Source organism: Linepithema humile, chromosome 6 (genome assembly GCF_040581485.1).
Source record: "Linepithema humile isolate Giens D197 chromosome 6, Lhum_UNIL_v1.0, whole genome shotgun sequence".
NCBI classification, from domain to species: Eukaryota; Metazoa; Arthropoda; class Insecta; order Hymenoptera; family Formicidae; genus Linepithema; species Linepithema humile.
Genome location: NC_090133.1, coordinates 13326156 through 13349168, shown reverse-complemented (window position 1 = coordinate 13349168; position 23013 = coordinate 13326156). Strand labels below are relative to the sequence as shown.

At 36.6% G+C, this 23013-nt stretch overlaps 1 protein-coding gene across 3 annotated transcripts in view; it reads right to left on the bottom strand.

Moving 5' to 3' along the window:
* Positions 1–7110: 7110 nt before the first annotated feature.
* LOC105667693 (outer dynein arm-docking complex subunit 4) overlaps positions 7111–23013 on the bottom strand; it is a 73278-nt gene continuing 57375 nt past the window's right edge. For 2 of the 3 annotated variants that reach the window (XM_067358012.1, XM_067358011.1), the window contains exon 2: positions 7111–7475. In XM_067358012.1, coding sequence (XP_067214113.1) covers positions 7173–7475 — 303 coding nt within the window. In that variant the 3' untranslated portion in view covers positions 7111–7172. Of the gene's footprint in view, positions 7476–10621; positions 11090–23013 lie in introns of those variants that run through there. The other variant, XR_001099972.2, reaches the window with a different exon arrangement.

Here is a 23013-nt window from a genome sequence, read left to right as displayed (position 1 = left end):
TGTATTATATATTTTATAAATTGTGTAGTAGCACTCTTCCCCCTCCCCCTCCCTAATCCATGATAAAGTTATACGACACAACTCTCAAGAATAAGCGAGAAAAACGCGTTTAAACATTTACGTGCGCGTAATCTACCGAACACTAACAACGAATTGAATTCTAAGTTTATTATCAATACTTCACTTGATTTTAACCAAATCTAACCTAACCAAAATATTTTTATTTGTATTTTTAATCAGTTTCAAATATTATAAAAAGGAAACCTATATATTTCTTATTAACATTAATCTAGAATTAAATATTTATATTTTTTCGCACTAATATTAACATTTCTAAAGAAGTAAAACTCTTATTACAACTGGGTAACAGATTTTGCATGCCTTCTTTAGAAAGACATAAGGATAAGTTGTTAATAGATTTCATTAAATCACAATCTCTAAGGTAATTTGCATTCTTTTTATCAATTTAAACAACTCATGTAATGACTTAAAAAGTGCGTGGCGTTAGTTTATTAGTTGTTTTTTTATTTTAGTATTGGACACAAAATTAAATTATATGGACTTTTGTACTGAAGGTGGTCATAACATGACCGAAACGTTTACTTGTAATTAAATCTGGATCATTAACAAGACTTTAAAAAAATAAGCTATCAACACCTTGCTTTGGCTCTCCATCCCAACCTATTTATTGCGAATTATTTATATTTTAACTTAACCGAGTTTATATTTCATTAATAAGACCTCGCGTTCCATTTCTTTGAAAATCGCACGCGGTTTTGCCCTTGGTAAAAGGAGTTAGATCTCTTGACCAAAAAGGAAACCTTGGGCGATTGGCCTAGAAACAGAATAGTAATAGCCTTTACGGTTGTTGATCTGTTTCGAGCCGAAACAAAATTGTTCAACATGGTCACCTTCTCTGTACCTGACCGGCATTTACGCATTATACTTAGCACGCCGTCCACCTAACTCTAACTTCCTCAGGTAAGGATATAACATACATGAAAACAAAAATATTACTACAATTGCATGTAACTAGTTGCTAGAATTTGAACTGGATCTAAATCTTGTGCAATCACTGCAACCAAATTACTTCAAAAAATTATGTAGTATCATAAGGTTGCGGCAATTTATCACGGCAATCGAATTGCTGCAACCACCCAGTCAACAAAATGTTAGCAGCCTGCCGGCAATTTGCTAGCAAATTCGCTCAGAACTTGGCAGCAGATACGGTGCCATCTGTGTCCGCATTAAGCTCGTGTTCTGCCGGCAGAACCTGTCGACATAGCCCATACAGCACACAAAGGGCTTGTTCGTTTTAGCTACACTGGGGCTGCTCTGGGTCTGCTCTACACAGGATAATACAGGACAGATAAATAGTTTGTTCTGTATTATCTTGTTTAGAGCAGACCCAAAGCTGCCCCAGTGCAGCTAAAACGAACAAGCCCAAAGATTGCATACACATTGCATCAATCTTTCATCGCAATGTTGCAATATTCAGGGTTGGGAAGTAACTCGTTACTTGTAACGAAGTTACAGTTACAGTTTTTTTTTTCGGTAACTATAACTTAACTTCGTTCCTTTTTCTTCATCTATAACTGTAACTTAACTTAGTTACACATTTATGGTAACTAATAACTAATTTAACAGTTAATTTAATATTCTATATACGGTTGTATCAATTGTAAGAATTAGGGCCTATCCAGACAAACTTGCATAGTCGCATAAACATATGCATAAGGAAAGGAACAAAATTGTCATGGAATTTGTTATATTAAGTGTAGATTCAATATTTGTTAAATAAATAGACTGATAAACGTATAGATATTAATTATGAAATTCAACAGAAATAAACAAATTCTCATTTACAGAATGCACTGCCACTCAGTAATAAATTATCTTTGAGGATGATTATCATATAAGCATAAAGTTGAGACTTTAAGAAGAACTGAAACATTTGTCTACGATTTTTTGGAAAATTACGACTGTTTGTGTGAAATTCGTGAATTTTTAAACTGAAAAATCTGAATCCTATAATTTTTATTCTAAATGTATAATAATTTATTTTAAATTATTAATTAATTTAATATTTTAAATGTATTTTTATTTTAAGTTTAAAACAATTGTGATTTATTACATATAAAATAATATAACACAAAATTAAGTACCTATGTAGTATATAATAAGTTAATAAATCTTGAAATGTAAGATTCTTATATTTAAAATAGTAGTGCACATTTATTGCAAAAAAGTAACTAAAAAGTAACGACTCGTTACTTTTTGAGTAACTATAACTGTAAAGGCCATCACACACAAAATGACATAACTGCATATGCATAGCATAAGACCGACTCGACCAATGAACATCTAGCATAAAGGCGCCATATTGATTTACATAGCATTCTCATTGGTCGAGGCGGTCTTATGCTATGCATATGCAATTATGTCATTTTGTGTGTGATGGCCTTAACGTGTTACTTTTCAAAGTCGGTAACTGTAACTAGTTGTTTTTTCAGTGAAAAGAACTGTAACTTTAACTAGATACTTTTACAAAATAACTTTCCCAACCCTGGCAATATTGCAAATTCACTGCAAAATGTTGTTGCATCATTGCTGTGGGATTGCAGCAACGTTAAAATGTCCGTCTTTAAGAAGATTGTAACGAAATATTACAGTAATATTGCAATGTAATAAATTTGCAATAATGCATTGTTATTGCAATCTTAGAATAATGTTGCATATATTTTTATTTATTCAGACATTTATCTGTCCGATTTCTGAACAATCAGTTCAATATCTGAATTCCCTGTGTTAGGATCGTATCAGAAAAATTTAACTGATAAAAATAGTTACTATGTCTTTAATCTTATTAGCCACTCTTTGGAAGTTTTATATTATCATGACTAAAACTTAAATACGAGATAGAGTTTGCAACGCGCGTCGCATAGTGGTAAACGAACGAACTACTCAGGGAGAAATACAGGTCGAAGAAACGTCTATTAGATGTCTATTAGACTAGATCTAATAGACATCTAATAGACGTTTCTTCGACCTGTATTTATTCCTGGGTAGCGATTACCGAATATTACTCTTGTAATGTTCTTGCAATGTTGCTGTCACATTCTCATGAAATATTACAATTCAATGTTCCAATAATCTCTCAACAATATTACATTGCAACTTGCAAGATTGTAACATTGCTGCAATGTAAATGCAATGTTTTGTGCTGTATGGGAGGTTGACAGCAGATTGGCGGCAGAAAACGAACAGGATCTGTGCAGTGTAATTTGATATCAGATTATCGGCAGAAATCGAGCAGAACCTGCCGTCACAATTTAAATGGAATAGCGGCATTTAAATGCTTCATTACAATTTTACATTTCTCGTTTCACTTATTAAAAGTAGTGAACGAGATATGCAAAGTATGTAATATATATTTGCTTCATTGGGACAAAAAAATACTTATGTTTTAATAAATTTATTAGGCCAAATCACTGCAATATCGAATCAACTTGCGGCGGATTTTCAGTTTCAAAAATCAGTTTAATATTCTGAATTTCCTATGAAAATTGCATCAGATTATTGTATTAAACTGATAAGCTTAATTAAGCCATTCGTCACACTTTATATGCACTGTAGAATCTTGAGTACGAGTTTATGGTATATATGAAGAAACACGCCGCATAGCGGCAAACATCAAATTGCATTGCGCAAATTTTGCTCGATTTCTGCCGCCAATCTGACATCAAACTGCGTTGCACAGATTCTGCTCGATTTCTGCCGTCAATCTGACATCACACTGCGTTGCGCAGGTCCTGCTCGGTTTGTGCTGCCAATCCTGCTGTAATAATTCCGAGTAAATCCTGCTCGGTTTCTGCTACTGATCTACTGTCAAATTATGTCAGCAGGTTTTGTAACATTTCTGCTGATATTCTGCTATCATCATCTGATGTTGTTGACAGATGAAATCTAATAACAGATTTTGCATATAATCTGCAGTCTTTCTGCTGACAAAAATTTATAGCAGACGTTTGACAATATCTGTTCAAACAGACTTTGCTGACTTTGCTGACGGGCAATTGCATAGTCGGACACAGATTTAAGTTATTTTGGGTTATATTGTGAAAAAAAAGAAAAAAAGAACAATATCCTTAAAATAATATAAGCATATTTACCTTTTAAAAATCGTTGCGTGTGTGTGTGTGTGTGTGTGTGTGTGTGTGTGTGTATATGTGTGTGTGTGCGCGCGCGCGCGAGTGCTGTCTGTCTTATATAATAGATCCACTTTTCATCTCCGGTTACAATACGCCACAAAAAACTCTTTTTATGCTGCTTGGCAAGCAAAGAAGTTGCGATGGACAAACGGTTTAAGATGGCATTTTCGGACAACTTATGTGGCAGCCATTTACCTTATGAATTTTTCCGAGGGCATGTAAGCGTTTGCAAACAGCCATTTGAGTAACATCTAACACTTTCGATAATTCTAAAAGCGTTTGAGATGGATGAAAATCCATCTCAAACGCTTGAAGTTTCGGCATCCTCAAACTTTTTCGGCTGTCCTGAACGTTTTTTGTCTTCCACGCTAGAATCACCACTTCGAAAACGTTGAAACCACTCTATACATGTTTTTTTGCTTCCTGTTTTTTGCTTTTTGTCTGTTATCTTTTTGCCATTTTCAGCACTGTTTTACCGATAATCATGTTTCTTGTCACGTGTTTCTTGTTTCTTACGAAGTTCGTCAATTTTTATCTCGAGCGACAGAAAACAAAGAAACATCGTATGACAACAATGGTATCGGATATTTATTTATTTTATTTAATCGATATTCATAGTTCATACATTAAAATTATCTTAAAATATTACCTTAAACATCATTAGTCAATAAGAGTGCTGTTGAATATTGATCTATGATTAATCAATGTAAAATAACATTTTTCTTTGGAAATTCAGAAGAAACAAATTGTACATGACAATGTTTCACAGTTCCATATGACAAAAGTACAAGAAACAAACAACAAAAAGCAGAAGGCACGAAACAAGACGCAAAAAGCACATTGTAGATGAGCCTTAAGTCTCGGACAGTAAGCGATGCGTTTCAGCTGCAGTTTTCTTCATGTCGAAATAGTGGAGAAGTACATGTCGAAAAAAATACTTTATTACGATTTATTTTTCATCGATTAAAAAATCTCTCTGTTTACACAATAATCAATCTTTGCACACTAAATTGTATTGACCAATGTTTATTCTTCATAAAACAAGCAACTTCAAACATCAAAATTTATTTCGTCTGTAGCTAGCACCATCTACTTGTGAGATACGGAAACTAAGTTTAACACCTAATATAATACTTCGATAATCCCAAACGGAGAAAATTATGGGTGGATCCCGGGCAACCATGCACTTCGACACCAAAACGAAATATTCATGGACATAAGGCTCTACTGTGTGTTTGGTGGGACCAAGAAGGCGTTATTATGAGCTGTTGCATCCAAATCAAACTGTTACCGCTGATCGCGACCGACAACAACTGTATCGATTGAATGATGCATTGATGCAAAAAAGGCCATTTATAGCTAGTAATCGACGCAAAGTAATCTTTTTGCTCGACAATGCGCGACCGCATGTTGCAAAAATCGTGAAAGACACTCTTTTGGAGTTCAAATGGGAAATTCTTCCACACCCAGCGTATTCTCCAGACTTGGCTCCATCGAATTATCACCTTTTCCGATCGATGCAACACGCGCTCGGAGACACACACTTTTCCAGTTATGAAAAAGTTCAGAAGTGGGTGAATGAATGGTTTGCTTCGAAAAATAGCGCATTTTATCGTCGCGGAATTAGTCTCCTACCGGAAAGATGGGCAAAAGTCATAGAAAATAAGGGAAAATATTTTGATTAATGTATTTATTTTATTCTCTTTCTAATAAATGAATTTTGTAAGACGAAAAATGACGGAAACTAAGTTTAATACCTAATAGTATATATTATATATAGTATAGTATACGTAAAATATAGTAAATATAGTATAAGGTTAATATAGTAATGTAATAGTAATATATAATAATATAATATATACGACAACTTTTTTGAAAGGTAATATATACGACAGCTTTTTTGAAAAGTTAATATATACGACAGCTTTATGTACAAGAGTTTTATAGAAGTTTTATAGAAATAGTTAACAACTTTTTTCATAGATTTTAATTTCACTTGGCGCTATTTCCTGATATTATATTTTTTTGTAGTATATTATACATGATTTTCGACTGTGTGTGTATAACCCAGCAAACAAAAATGGAATTGAAATGAATAGAAATGGATTTGTTTGGTCCGTGCCGAATCCAGATTCTGATCTTCTGAATCTATTTCTATCCAATTAAAGTTTTCGAATTTTTTAAATCCATTTTAATCCATGACGTGGGATTGAAACGACGTGATTCCTATTCTTTCAATCCAAAAAAATGTTTCACGGGCCACGCAATCCATTTAAATCCATGACATGGGATTAAAAGTAAGTAATTGTTATTCATTTCAATCCAAAAAAGTTACGCGGGCCCTGAATCCATTACAATAAATTGGTACTCTGTTCATATACATGGATAGAAAGGAATTCATTAGCACTGTTTTCAATTCCGTTCAATTCATATACGTAGATTCAGAATCTGGATCTAGAAGGATAAAAATGGTTTGAAAATTTCAATCTATTTTAATCCATTTTTGTTTGCTGGGAAGCCCGGTTAGCCGCCTAACAGTTCTGCTGGCGCGAAAATAAATGAACTTTGGATGTAACCGGAGCTTTCGAGTATGTAATACTTAATCCAAGAATAAATAACTTTCGACTTATGATTGAGTTTGTTATCACCGTATAATGATTAGAGAAACGAGAGAATCTTGAGGATAAAATATATTCTGCACAAACCTATTTATTACTGATGCAATCCAGACAGCACACATGTTCAAAATCGGGACAAAGACGTCTTAAAAATGTCTTTTAGACATCGTGATGTCTTTAAGATATCTTATGTTTCGATTTTGAACATGTGTATTGCCTGGGAAGTAAACATTTATAGCTGAAAAGAGCGTTTAGGAATAAAAATATACGTGAGTCAAAAATTAATTTTTTTCTATGTATATTTAAGCTATTTTATACATAGAGACTTATTAGCCAGTACGCTTTAATTCTTACGTAACACTTTCTGTATTGCATTTTTTGCTTTTTGAACACCAAGACGAAATTGGCCAAACTCTGGACGAATTCTCATTCCACGATAATAATACACCAAGCTCATTTCAAAGTCACCCAGATGATAAAGAGCTTCTGCCTTGCAGTATATCGCTTTAGCATTACTGGAATCTTTAGGATTCACTTGTAATGCCATTTCAGCATCATCCAGCGCCTTTCGTGGATTGCCCAATAAAAGATGACATTTGCTTCGTGCTATTAAAGCATTCTTGTCGTTAGAGTTTAAATCCAGTGCCTATAAAAATAAATATTTTTAAATTAAAGTTTTGATTAAAATTTTTAACAAAATTAACAAAATATTGAGTATAAAAAAAAATTAGTAACTTGGAAATTTCCGACAATCGAACTATTCAGATGGTTTAAATCTTGATTGAACTTGAACATTGCATTATTAGAACCTTTCAAGTTAATAGTATAATATATGCAGTGGCGCACCCATGTGAGGGGGGGGGGTTAACCCCCCCAAATTTAATTAATACACTTTATTTTTTTATTAATTTAACAGCAAAAAGTAAAAAATCTGTAGTTAAATAAAATGCGTTCAAACATTTATATTTTTTGTCTGTTATTAAGTATAGTCACAATTTTAATAATTCAAAATTTATGCCAATATCCTTGCACACAAATAATTATGATATCGTGTTATGATATGATGAAACACGATATCAATTTATAATTATGCTACTATAAAAATAAATTGTACTTTTTATTAAACGATGTAACATTTTATATTTTTTAGTGTGCAATATAAAATTATCCTGATTTTTGGTCATACTGTTTCATTTTGTGAGTGTGAATTTTAAACCCCTCCTTCCCCGAAAAAAAACCTGAGTGCGCCACTGAACATATGTCATATGTAAACAATTTGAATTATCTAAACTAATTTCAGATTCAAACAATATGTACGTGGCGTATACAATAAGTTTCTGGGTTTATTTTCTATATTAATAAGTGCATATACTAATAACTTTATTTTTTTTAACAGTGTAGTAATTAGTTATGTGGAACATTTTTAAAGTGATTAACTGATTTCTATTTAGTTACTAATCACTTGTGTTTACAGATGGAATTATTAATTAAGGTATTTAAAATATGAAATTTAACAAGTTGGAATATATCATGTCTAGATATTTATGCATCATGACAATTGATAAATAAATATAAAACTACATTTTTATTGGTTAATTTATTGATTGTGTAAGTTGTATTTTATTGTTAATATTTCTACTTTACATTTAATATTTCATATATCAAACATTTAGAAGTGTCAAACTATCAAATATAGTTCTAATATGAAAATATACCCTTTCGATTTTGATAGGCTTTAAATATGTTATAGAGTAGCTAAAAATAAAAGATATGCATACTTTTATATGTGCTTTCTCGCACATTTAGTGATTAAAACAACCCCTACAAATTGACAAGTATTTGATTTTGTAAGAATATTGTCAAAACCATAAGAGGTATAAAAAAATGTTTTAGTTTAAAAGTTGTACAGTAAATATTAAGAGGATCCCAAAGTGCCTGACGAACTTTGATAGCGATAGCGCCATTTCGATGGAACTAAAAATGACATTAACATTATCGGCATAATGTTCATATATACATATTTGTTTGTGTTAGTAGCTCACTACACTGACATTTGGTCTACGTATATGTGTCGGATGGTAAACAAACGACGCTTGCGTTTTTTTCCTCGACCGAAATTCATAAAGCTACAATATAATGTACGAAACAAAATAGGCATGTACAAGGTGTCAAATAAATATGAACTAAATATGACAAAATAATTTTTGAAAAATATACATATATACTATATATTTCACTGAAAAAAATATGCTTTCCTTATTTTTATCCTTGTGTAATAAATACAAAATTAACAAATTAATCAATAAAATAATATATGCACATAGTACATTGTGTGACGTGACGCCTTTCGTGCGCCGTCACAAGGGCAACCGTCCGACCGAGAGGGATGATCTGGGGTTGCCCCTCGCCTCTGAGAGGAAGCAATCTCCACTTATTTGTATTTTCTTGCGTTACTTTTTGTATAATTATAATTTGAGGCGATTAAAGTGTCGTGCGGTAGCAACCTGAGCGGATGGTGACCATCCTTTGTCGTACGAAGACGAAGCCTATCATCCCGGGGAAGAACTGCATCGTGGGAATATCAAGGTTATACGATAGCATGACCACAGCATCACAGGTCATGTATCGAGTTTCCATCACTTTTGCCATCCAAAAATAGATTTAAAAGTGCATATCGTTGTAGAGTCACCAGCAATAAATGAAGGGTAACGCCAATGGGCCGACCCATGCTGCAGAATGGGTGAAGGATCCTACAGTCGTCGCCGAGAAGAATAGGGAGAGTTTGAGCATGGTTCGGCCAGCCTGTCAAACTTCATCCCCAAATTCTACATCACGCATCGATCTATGATCGGCGGACGACCAGGCTAGTTGCCGGAATCGACAGATATTACGTGAACGCTCCTGAGGATCTCTAGGCGGATCTAGGAAGTCCCCTCCTGCCCCAAAATCTATCGGATGCGCGAAGGATCGGCGCGGGACTCGAGGGATTCCGAGAGAGACCAGAGATCACTAATGCGATATCGCCCACCGCGGTCCCGGCTCCGCTGCCTCACACAACCTCACAGAAGCGTACGTCACACGTGTGGCACACGGTACGTGACGTACGCTTCTGTGAGGTTGTGTGAGGCAGCGGAGCCGGGACCGCGGTGGGCGATATTGCATCACTGCCAGAGATCCAGCACTGTTCGGTGTGATTTGAGAGTGAGTGGACAATTTCAGGAAAAGATCCCAGTGGAGCCAAGCCAACGAACTACTGTAAGCCGCCTCTCAGGTAGCCTGTAAGATTAACACCCGGACAAGGCTGGAATGGGGATCGTGAGTCTTTGGGTGCATTCGTTTATGCAGCGGTTAGCACATCCACTGCGTTTATCATCTGCTAGTCACGTTACCTAATTTACCGAACGCACACCTGCGTGAATGGTTGCGTGAATGGATTTAAAAGCATTGGCGAAGTTGCATTACGTTGTGTCTGTACAAAATTTTGCGAAAATGATGAAGACGGGATCAAAACATTCTTAAATTGAGAGTCCTCTGATCCTTTTTCCATATCAGCTGTGGACGAAGTCATTAGATGGTTAGAAACTATTGCAGCAGAACCTGTACCTGAGATAAATTTACAAAAACAAATCCCAAAACATTACAAAATTTGTTTATAAAAAATTCACAGTTTAGAATCTTATAATGTGTTTAAATTTTCAATCTACATTCAATACGTGTGCATTTTTAGGTTAATTTGATTGTAAATACAAATATCGTAAACTTTAAAAAATTTTTCCATTATATAATACTTACCTTGGATTACTTTCACTTTTGCGGGATCGATTTCGAGGACCCGAGTAGAAAATGGTTACGGTTTGCCTGAATTTTATTCCGGGCGCTATCAGGTAATTTTCCGGCATGCCTTATTGTGGAAAGCCTGATCCGGCTCTGTCAACGCCGGATAATGGCTGCTCTATTAGCGCCAAATTCAGGCAATCCTAAAGCCTTGTGTCCACGATGCTAGAACTCGGTCCGAGATCTCGGACCGAGGGAAAGTTACTAGAACTCGGATCATGTACACACTGAACTTGGATGCAAAACTCGAATAAGAAGCTCGAACGAAAAAATGCGTTGCGTCCCATTTTTCGGTACGAGTTATTGCGAGTTATTAGATTTTACTAGTTTCTTTTACTATCTGTCAAGACAAAATATAAGATACTTATAGTGATACGAGATACTGTGAACAATATAAATAATATTTTAGTAAGTAATTATAGAATTGAAAAAGTAAGAGAAATATAATTCTTAAATAAAATAAATTAATAAGATTAATAATTAATAAGATTTACATAAGTAGTTATTATTAGTTTTAATGCAGATTAAATTAGACATTAAAAATATATTATAACCTATATATACATATTATTTTTCAAGAAAAGTATAATAATATATAAAATTGATTTTCAGAAAAAACTTCTTTTATAATAAAAAATGGATAATAAGGAAAATGTTAAAATTTTATTAATGTTATATCAACAACATTCTTGTTTATATGTTACAAAAAGTGTTGATTATCATAATCGTATGAAACGAGATCAAGCTTTACAGATAATCTGTAATCAGTACAAAGAATTAACAGGACAACCACTAACAACTAAAATTGCAAAAAAAAAAATTAATAATTTAAGATCACAATATCTGGACCATCTAAATAAAATAAAACATTCGAAATCAAGCGGTGCATCACTTGATGATATCTATAAACCAACTTGGCAATATAACATAGATCAGAAAATTATCGTAAAGAATCGTAACTCGATTACAACGCTAACTATATTCAGCCAAGTATAAATATTATTGTTCGAGGACTCGGACCGAGATCTCGGATTGAGTTCTAGCATCGTGGACACAAGGCTTAACAGTGCCCTGATCAGGTTTTCTCTAAAATTCTTTATCGAATGTGCGCATGACCATTTTATGAACCTAACCTAACCTAACCTAACTGTGGCGGCTCACCGCCACACAGCTGTACTGAAGCGGCATAATACGCCGCGGCGCCGCTACGCGCCGCAGGCCTTCTACCAGTTATAAGCTTGCGGACCCACCGCCAGGTGGCGCAGGCGGTGAAGAGCTTTCTCGCGATCAAGCTTCGATCGACGAGATATAAAAGAGCTGCTCCGCAGATCTTTACTCACTCACTCGCTTCAAAGCGAGCTCTCACTAAGGGCCCTTGAACGGTTTCACAGCTCTGCTTCGAAGAGCGCAACCAGCAAGTCTTCTCGACTTTTCACAGTGCCTGGGAAGGCACGGAAGCGAAAGACTCAGTCTCAGCTCTGACCGCACACCTCACGTAGGATGTACAGCTACGGTCAGCTGACGCACCAGCATCGCCGTCGCCACCACAGACTCTACAGCGGAAAATAATTCCCTTAGAGTTCTGTGCCCGGTTGACTCGGCCCCCACGTGACACTCACGTTCCAGGGGACATCCGAATGCGAAGGCCTCTCCCGCCTCGGCTCGCAGACTCACTTGCGACTCACATCGAGAGCCGGACGGTCGCAGCGCATGGCACAACGGAGACATACTCCACCGCAACGCAAACCTCGCCGCCGGGATGCAACACGCACCCTCGCATGAATCGTCCTGTTAAGGACCCGATTCCAACCACGCAGACGCGGCCGGTAATATCTTACCGCGCCCGTCACCTTTCATTCGAAACTTGCGGCCTTACACTCTGCCGCGAATGCGCAGCTGGCGCACTCAAGTTACACACACACTTGTACATACATACTTCTCTCTGACAAAGAAATAAACACATTTCTACACCATTGACTCTCTCTCACTTCTCACCAGTCGAACACAATCCATTAGGCCATACGCCTATACTAACCATTATATAATGGTTAAGCTAATTGACAAGAGTTTAATAAACAGTTTAATTTACAGTTACGTTACAATATCGTGTAGTGCGTATCGTGTATATTGTGTTTGAAATAAAGTAATAATCATACAGAACCCATACAGCACACAAGATTGCATACACATTGCATCAATCTTTCATCGCAATGTTGCAATATTGCAAATTCACTGCAAAATGTTGTTGCATCATTGCTGTGGGATTGCAGCAATTAAAATGTCCGCTTTTAGGAAGATTGTAACGAAATATTACAGTAATATTGCAATGTAATGAATTTGCAATAATGCATTGTTATTGCAATCTTAGAATAATGTTGCATATATTTTTATTTATTCGGACATTTATCTGTCCGATTTTTGAACAATCAGTTCAATATCTGAATTCTCTGTGTTGAGGTCGTATCAGAAAAATTAAACTAATACAAATAATTACTATGTCTTTAATCTTACTAGCCACTCTTTGCAAGTTTTATATAATCATCATGACTAAAACTTAAATACGAGATAGATTTTGCAACGCGCGTCGCATAGCGGTAAACGAACGAACTAGCGATTACCGAATATTGCTATTGCAATGTTATTGGAATGTTGCTGTCACATTCTCATGAAATATTACAATTACAGGTTGCAATAATGTCGCAACAATATTACATTGCAACTTGCAAGATTGTAACATTGCTGCAATGTAATTGCAATGTTCTGTGCTGTATGGGAATAGATCATACAGAAAGAAATCGGAAATTAACACGAATGCGTGTTAAAAGATTTCGTGCAATTTGGAAACAAGATACGTACATATACTATATTATTATTTGTAGATAAAGTTACTATTTTTTTATAAATGTTCTGAAGCTGTAAACTTGTTCCCAAATCTAGAAACATATATTCGAATATTTCGAATCCGTTTTATTGGATCTGAATGTAAATTATAATAGTTTAATTTGAGAAACAATTTTGAACAGTTTAGGTTAACCGCAAAGATCATTTAAAGGATTATTCATACAAAAATTGATTTTAGATGAAAATTATTTAATATCAAAACCATCGACATCTACGGTTAGTAAAAAACGCTGTTTATCGATGGAAAATTTTGATACAAATAAAAGCTCTGATAAAAGTCAAGAGAACTGTCAGATGCCTTATATAAGTGGAAGTGCTAATGAAGAAAATATAAATGAAATTGACAGCAGCGTTGAGTAAGTTAATATATATATATATATATATATATATATCTTTATTTTTCAGCTTTTTTCATTCTACGTGTGTTAAAGATGGCACTTGTGTGTTATATCTTATAAAAGCTCGTTTTAATACTGGTAGATAATCTTTTATATTATCATATTTATTGCTATAAAGGTAATTTTTAATAATCGAAAATATACTGTTAGATTGTGCTATGTAAAAGTTCTTCGTCCTGATTAGTCAAATTTTAATCTTTAATCTTCAATTTCAATTTTTATATTTAAAATTAACATATAATTAAAAGGCCCTATGAAAAAGGATTTTTCAATTATATATTTTAATCAATTTATTCAGATTATATGTACTGAGGATATAGTTATGTATTGACCGAAATGATTGAAAAATAAAAAAAAGACTTTTACGAAATAATATCCACGTTTCATGCTTTGAATTCTACATTCTTTTTTAATTGTTTTATTTATATTGAATTATTAAATTTGTGAGGGGCCTGGTTAATGATATATGTTACGTTAGTATTATCAAAAAGATGTCATTTTGTCATCAACGATGACTGATATATATTTAAATTTATTTCCAGATATTATAGTTGCTGAATACAAAAATAACTATTCACAAGCTTCGCCAGTCACTGAGAAATGTATTTACGAAAGCGTGGCCGCGGTAATTAATAGTGCAAAAGATTGGGAGGGCCATCGGCTATTTAGAGCCAAAAAAGGTAGTACAACAAAAAACACGAAGGATACTTCATCAGATAAAGACAACTAGATGTCTTAGCAGCTTTTTATCATATTTTATTGTCCAAATTTTTATTTTATTTTTTATTATATTTAAATTTCGATAATTTTTTTTTTAGTTAGTAATTGTTGCTAAATTATTTTTATATTTTTATTTTGGATTATTTTTATATTTTTAATATAAAATTAGATATATTTAAAATTTTTTAAATATTTTTTAAATATACTTTTAATAAATATAAATACTTTTAATAAATTGGACAAAGCAATATGTTCAAAAAGTAAGAACTTTATATTTTTTTATTTAAATATTATGTTTTTTTTGTTAATTTTCTTTGGTTATTTTTGTTAACGTATATTGCCGCTTATATATCATACAGTTAATATATGTTATATATATTATATTTGTAGGTTATAAGTATGTATATATTTAGTTTAGTAAAATATAATGGGTACAATTAATAAATATAAGGCCAGTCATTTGCTCGCTCACACAGAACTCGCAAGACTGTTCGCTCGCACAACTTTTAAATATTATTTTGTACGCACAACTCTTAGCGCACAACTCTTAATTCTTTACTCTTAACTCTTTCTCGTTACTTTTCTCGTTGGCGACGATCATCAAACTGAACTTTCTGAGCTCGTGGTATCCCGAATTTATAGGGATATACCGACGACACTAAACTACACACACTACGCTACTTGTTTTTATAAACAATCAAAGTTGCTTAGGAAGGGTTCCTCAAAAGTGCCGCTTTCAAAAGACGCCGAATAATTTAAAAGAAAGCCGCTATCTCTACTGCGCGACACCGCTGCGTCTTTCGCACGATGCTGCTACCTTTTTGATATGCCGCCGATTTTCTCTGTCGGACGCCATTTCTCTCTTTTCTTAATTTCTCTCTCTTTTCTCTCTCGCTCTTACATCACACTTATACACATACATTGCGGTCTATTTTTTTATCCTACATTCGGCCATTCTGCAAGGGCATTCTCCCTCGAATGTCCTCGTCTTCGCACTCGTCTTCGAACTCGTCTTTGAATTCGTCTTCGAATTCGTCTTCCGAATCATCGCTCGATAAATCTATCCACGGCTTCATGTGATCGACAGATGTAGATGTTTTTAACGGTCCCTCATGTTCGCCTACTTCCTGCACAATATAACGATCGTTTCGCAGCACCTTTGTTACAGTGTACGGGCTAAGATACTTATTAGCTAGTTTTAAGCCAGGGCCTAATTGTGTACGCTTAATCGCTACTAAATCATTTTCACTATATTGTCTCGCCGCTTTTTGTCTTTTTGCAGAAGTTTTTCTATTTTCGTGCTGGATTTTTGCAATACATTTTCTCGCTTGCTCGCGTAATTCATTTCGATCGTTTTGGAAATCATCAATCCACTCTTTTTGTAGTAATTCTAAAATTTTAGGATTCTCGCGTGCGCGCATGTATTCCAAATAATAATCGGAAAGGAGTGGTGCCAGTACTTCTATGTGTCGCACAATTTAAATACAGCTGAGCTAAATTGAGATGTTTAAACCACTCTTCTTTCTTAGGATCTGAAAGTTTAGTTAGCAACGAAATCAAAACTCTATTTACACGCTCGATTTGGCCATTAGCGCGAGGAACTCCAGTCGTGGTCAACACATGCTTTATATTCTCTGTCGCACAGTAATCTGCAAACTCTTTGGATGTGAAGGCAGTGCCGCGGTCTGATATTACACGTCTCGGATTACCAAAAATAAATGATTGTTTCTTAAGTCTATCTACAACTTCGGTCGCATTCGTGGTTTTCGTGGCGTATAGCCACACGAACTTAGTAAAAGCATCGACTACTGCAAAGATATATTTATAACTCTTTCGCGTGGTAGGTAACGGTCCTAAATGGTCAACATGAAACGTATCAAGTGGTAATTCCCCTTTTTCTATCATGTGCAAGTATCCTTCTTGCTTGCCTTGCTTTTTTTCGGCCAAAATACAAGTTACGCAATTTCGTATCACTTTTTCGATTCTAGGTTTTGCATTAGATATAAAATAATCTCTGCGCAGGAGCGCTTTTGTCTTTGCTACTGAGAAATGACCTTGATCATGCGTTCGCTTAATAACTTGAGTACACATTGATTTCGGAACGACCAGTAATATATCTTCGTTATGTATTTTAAATAATAAATCGTTTCTTATTATGTAACCATCCATATTTCCTTCTTTTACTGTATCGAATACTTTCTTTACGCGGCTATCGTCTTGTTGCGCCTGTTTGAATTTTACAGTTAGACTATCGCGTTCATCTATGAGCATACAAATCGGAAGGGGATTACGACTTAATGCGTCCACGTGCATCATATTTTTACCAGGTCTGTGTTCGATAACATAATCGAATTCTTCTAAAAGTAACGCCCAGCGGGCCACATGCACACACAAATCTTTTTTACTCATTGTTAGCGTAAAAGCGTGACAATCTGTTACGATTTTAAAATGGATTCCTAGCAAATAGACTCGAAATTTTACTAGAGCTTTAATTATAGCGAGTACTTCTAGTTCGTAACTGGTGTATCAACGCTCTGTAGGTGTAGTCTTACCGCTTGAGTAATAAGTAGGATGAAACGCGCAATCTTCATCGCTTTTTTGTAAAAGAATTGCACCATAGCCATCGATTGACGCGTCCGTATGCAATTCTGTCGCAGCGTTTACTCTATACAATCGTAATACAGGTTTATCGCACAAAATATCTTTTAGACAAATAAATGCTCTTTTTTCATTTTCTTCAAAACGAAACTTCGTATTTGATTTTAACAGGTTAGTCAACGGTCGCGCTATGATCGAATATTTTGGCACAAATTTTCTAAAATAACCGCTTAGTCCAAGAAAGCTCTGTACTTGTTTAACACTACTCGGTTCCGGAAATTTACGTATTGCTTCGGTTTTTTGCATAGATGGATACACTCGACCGTCTTCTATTATGTGGCCAAGGAATTCTATCCTAGCTCGTAAAAAATGGCACTTCTTCCAATTGATATTTAGCCCCGCCTCACTTGCGATTTTTAATATGACTTCAAGATTTCTTATTCCGGTAATTTCGTCTACAGAAGGAATTATTAAATCGTCTAGATAAGTTAACACTATTCCGTCGTGTATTGCGTTTTTAAAAGTCGCATTTATGAATCGCTAGAAAACTGACGGTGAGTTGCAAAGCCCGAACGGCACTCTAAGAAATTCGTACTGTCCATCTGGTACTATAAACGCTGTGTATTTCTGACTATCTTTATTTATCGGTACGTGGAAAAATCCGTTTTTCAAATCCAACGTACTAAAATATTTCATATTCTGCAAACGATCTAACTGATCCTCTATAAGCGGAAGGGGATATGATCTTTTTATTAAGTTGTCGATAATCTACGCATAATCTAGTACTTCCATCTTTCTTTGCGGTTAGAACCACAGGACTCGCGTAATCGGATAAAGAGGGTCGCACAACACCGTCTTGAATCCATTCACTAATAATTTTATTTATTTTTTCTCTCTCTTCTACAGATAGTCGTCGAGCCCTCTGATACACGGGTCCCTCATCTTTTAAAATAATTGACATTTCAACACTAGTCTCTTAAGTCTTGACGGGTTTGTAATTGCTTATAATGTTTTCAAGGATCGACCGGTGCGCGTCATTCGAAATATACGTTAAATCTACTTCGTCTTTCTTCTCTTCGTATCCCAAATCTATTTGAAAAATCTCGGGCAACGTATGAATATCAGCAACCGTATTCTTGACAGGATTAATCAATATATCACCGTTTTTAATATGCAACTCTATTGTGTTCAGAAAATCAGTTCCGATAAGAAATTTATGACTAATTATATCATTAGCAGGACTTCCGTTTCCGGTGCGATAGAGTGAGACACGTGGAGTAGAGCAAAGTTTTTGGGGTGACGTGAGAAGCGAGAGGAGAGCAGAAGGAGGGGTGAGAGTGAGTGAAGGAGAGAGTGGAGGTGAGAGAGAGAGTGTGTGAGTGAGGGGAGTACGGGGCGGAGCAGGGAGAAAGGGAAAGGGCAAGGAAAAAGGCGACGGGTTGACAGGCATAGGACAGACATAGAATATAGGACATTGAGACGGGCACAAACGGGATAAGAAAAGAGAGCAAAGAGTGTATAGAGAATAGAAAGTAATAGGAGTAGGGGACTGGTAGCGACACAGCAGGATGGAAAGGAAATGGGAAATGGCTGAAGGAATAAGAGAAGCGAGAAGGGGGAGAGTAAGATGCGGGAGTCATGGATGTATAAAGGAAATGTGGAAAAGGAAGAGGGAGGAGGCATGGGAAAAGGAGGAAGGGGAGGAGAAAGAGATTTTTATTAAAAGTAAAAAAACAATTAGATCACCGGGAAAAAAAGAGGAAAAGAAAGAAGGAGAACAGAGGGAGATAGAGAAGGGAGAGGAGGAGATAAGGAAATGGAAAGGGGAAATGGAGGAGGTGATGAAGAAGGTAATGAGAATAGGGCTGGAGGATTGGAAGGAGGAAATGAGACATGAAAGAGGAAATGAAGGAGGGTATAAAAGATATAAGAAGAGAAATAAAGGAGTTTAGAGAGAGGGAGGAGGGATGAAAGGAGGAGAGAGAAGAGATGAAAAAGCAGATAAAGGGATTGGAGAGGAGAATAGAGAAGATGGAGGGAGAGGGAGAAAAGAAGAGGGAGGGGAAAAGGAAAGAAGAAAAGGGAGAAGGAGAAGAAATGAAACTAAGACTGAAAGAAATAGAAAAGAAAATGGAAAGGAAAGAGAGGGAGGAGAGGAGAAAGAATTTAGTAATAAAAGGGATAGAGGTGAAGAAAGGGAGAAGGAAGGAAGCGGTAGAGGGGTTAATGAAGGATATAGGAGCAGAGGTAAAGATAGAGGAGACATGGAAGATAGCGGAGGACAGGGATAAAGGAAGAGAGATAGTGGGGATAAGGATAGAGAATGAGGAGAAAAGAAGGGAGATATGGGAGAAGAAGAAGACATTAAAGGGTAGAAAAGAAAGGATAGTAGAGGACTGGACATAGAAGGAAAGGAGAATGAGATGGAAATTAGAGGAGAGGGCCTGAGAAGAGGAAAGGAAGGGGAAAAATGTATGGGTAGGGTATGGGAGAATAAGAATAGATGGACAGTGGTGGAAGTGGGATGAGGAGGAGCAGGTATTAAGAGATGGAAAGGGTAACATAAAAGTAGGAGGACAGGGGAAAGGGAGGAGGGAGGAGGATGGGAGCACAGGATAGAGGAAAGAAGGGAAAGGGGTAAAAAGGGGAAGCGGGAGGAAGCGGAAGAGAAGGAGTGGAGAATAGGGTTCTGGAATGTGGCAGGAGTGAGAAATAAAGATAAAGAATTCTGGGAAGGATTAAAGAATTGGGAGGTAATAATACTAGTAGAGACATGGATGGACAAGAAAGGGTGGAGGGTGGTGAAAGAAAAGTTACCAAGAGGCTACGAATGGGGAGTACAAGTAGCCGAAAAGAAGAATAAAAAAGGAAGGGCGATGGGGGGAATGATAATGGGAATAAAAAAGGAGATGATGGAAAAAGGAAAAATAATAGAAACGGAAAGAGAAGGGCTGATAATAGGAAGAATAAGAAAGGGGAAACAGAAATGGAGGGTAGTGGGGGTATACGTTAATGGAAATATGGAGGAGATGCTACAGAGCATGGAACAGTGGGTGGGGGAGAAGGAGATGGAGGTAAACACAATAATTGGGGGGGATTTTAATGCAAGAACGGGGGTAGAGGGAGGAGGTATAGAAATAGGAGAAGAGGAAGAGGATGGAATAGGGAGGGGGGAAGGAAGGAGAAGAAAATCAAAGGATGGGAAAATTAATAGAGAAGGAAGAGTAATGGTGGAGTTCCTGGAGGAAAGAGGGTGGGGAATACTGAATGAATGCACAGAGGGAGAGGAGGAAGAGGAGTTCACGTTTACAGGGGGAAAAGGGAACACGGTGATAGATTATGTAATAGCAGATGAGGACACGAGAGAAAAAATAAAAAGTTTAAGAATAGGGGACAGAATAGACTCAGACCATCAACCATTGGAGGTATGGGTGAAGGGGGAGAGACAAGGAAAAAAAGGGAGGAGGAACGGGAGCAGGGGAGAAGGAAGAATATGGAGAGGAGTGTGGAATGAAGAGGGGTGCAAAGAATTCAAACAAAGGATGGAGGGGATAAAATTGGGGGAGAAAGAAATAGGAGTAGAATGGGAAGGGATGGAGAGGGAGATAAAAAAGGCGATAAGGGAAGTAGAGAGGGAATTAGGGAAAAAGGAGGGGAAGAAGGGAGGATGGTGGGACAGAGATTGTGAAGAGAAGAAGAAGGAAGTAAGAAGGGAACTAAGAGGATGGAGAAGTAAAGGGGGAGAAGGAAAGAAGTACAAAGAAAAAAAAAAGAATATAAGGAATTATGTGAAAGGAAGAGGAAGGAAGAAAATGAAAAGTGGGAAAAAAGAGCAAGGAAGGTAAAAAGGGAAAGTGAAGTGTGGGAAATAATAAATAGAGAGAGGAAAAGAAGGGTAAGGATAAATGATGGGATAGGGATGGAGAAATGGAAGGAGTACTTTATGAGGTTATTAGGGGGGGGGGGCAGAAAGGAAAGTAGTAAAAGGAAATGGAAGAAGGAAAAAAGAGGAGGGGGATGAGGAAGAAGAGATTAGCAGGAAGGAAATAAAGGAAGCGATAAAAAGGCTAAGAAATGGGAAGGCGATGGGGGCAGATGGGATACCAGGAGAAGCTTGGAAATATGGTGGGGAGGAAGTGGAGGAGTGGGTTTGGAAATGGTGTAACAGAGTGTGGAAAGGGGAAGGATGGCCGGAGAACTGGAAGGAGGGAGTAGTGGTGCCAATAGTAAAGAAGGGGGATGGAGAGAGAGTGGAAGAATACAGAGGGGTGACACTAATGTCATCGTGTTATAAAATATACGCGATAACGTTGGCAGAAAGGTTGAGGAGGGAAGTGGAGGAAAAGGAGATAGTGCCGGAGAATCAGACAGGTTTCAGGAAAGGGATGGGGACATTAGATAATATTTATATAATGAATTACTTGGTAAACAGGCAGTTAGGGAAAAAGAAAGGGAAAATGACGGCATTATTTATAGATCTTAAGGCAGCGTTTGATTCTGTAGATAGGGGAGTATTGGTGGGGGCAATGAGAGAGAGAGAGGTAAGAAAAGGACTGGTGGAGAGGGTAGAAGAGGTGTTGGAAACGAAAAGCAAAGTAAGGGTAGGAGGGGAGGTGGGGGAAAATTTTTGGACGGCGAGAGGAGTGAGACAGGGATGCCCATTAAGCCCATTATTATTTAATATAATGTTAGCGGATATAGAGGAGGAAATGGGAAAGGTGAAACGGGGGGGAGTTAAAATAGGAGGGAATAGGATATACTCATTAGCGTATGCAGACGACATGGTGTTGGTGGCGGAGGAGGAGGAGGAGATGAGGGGCATGATGAAGAGACTAGAGAGATACCTAGAGAGGAAAAAATTAGAATTAAACACCGAAAAAACGAAGATAATGAGATTTGGGAAGAGAGGAGGAAGATAGAAAAATAAGATATGGAAATGGAAAGGGAAGGCAATTGAGGAGGTAAAAGAATTTAGTTACTTGGGGTATAAAATACAAAGGAACGGAGGACAGGAGGCGCAAATCAGGGAGAGGGCGAAGAAAGCGACAGCGGTGATGGGGTAGGTATAGGGGATAGGGAAAAGAAGATTTGGGAGGGACTGGGGGAGAAGGATATGGATGTTTGACAAATTGGTTTGGACGGTAATAGGATATGGGGTAGAGATATGGGGATGGAAGGAAAGGGAGGAAATGGAACGAATAGAAGAGAGATATTTGAGATGGGTATTGGGGGTAAAAGCAAGGACACCAGGATATTTAGTAAGAGAAGAGTTGCAAAGGGAGAAGATGAGGGGAAGAGCGGGCAGGAGAGCATGGGGGTTTGAGAAAAGGCTAGAAGAGGGGGGAGGGAGTGAAATAGCGAGGGAATGTAGGGAGGAGATGAAGGAAAGATTTAAGGAAGGGAAAGTAAGATCAGATTGGGAGGAGGAGAGAAAGAAATCCTTCAAAGAGAGGGATATAACAATCGAGGAGGTGGAAAGAAAGAGAGAGGAAGGAGAGGAGTGGTATGGAGAGTTAGAGAGGAAGGACAGGGAGAAACAGAGGAAGGAAAGATGGGAAAGGATAAAAGAATCTAGATTTAACAGATGGTATAGAGAAGTAAAAGGGGAGGGAATACCGGGATACTTAAAAAAAGGATGAGGGGAAAGCAGATGAAAAAGGGTAGCGAGATTTAGGTTGGGAAATAAAATAAGAGAGGGAAGGTATTGGGAGGAAGAGGAGAAAAGGAAGTGCA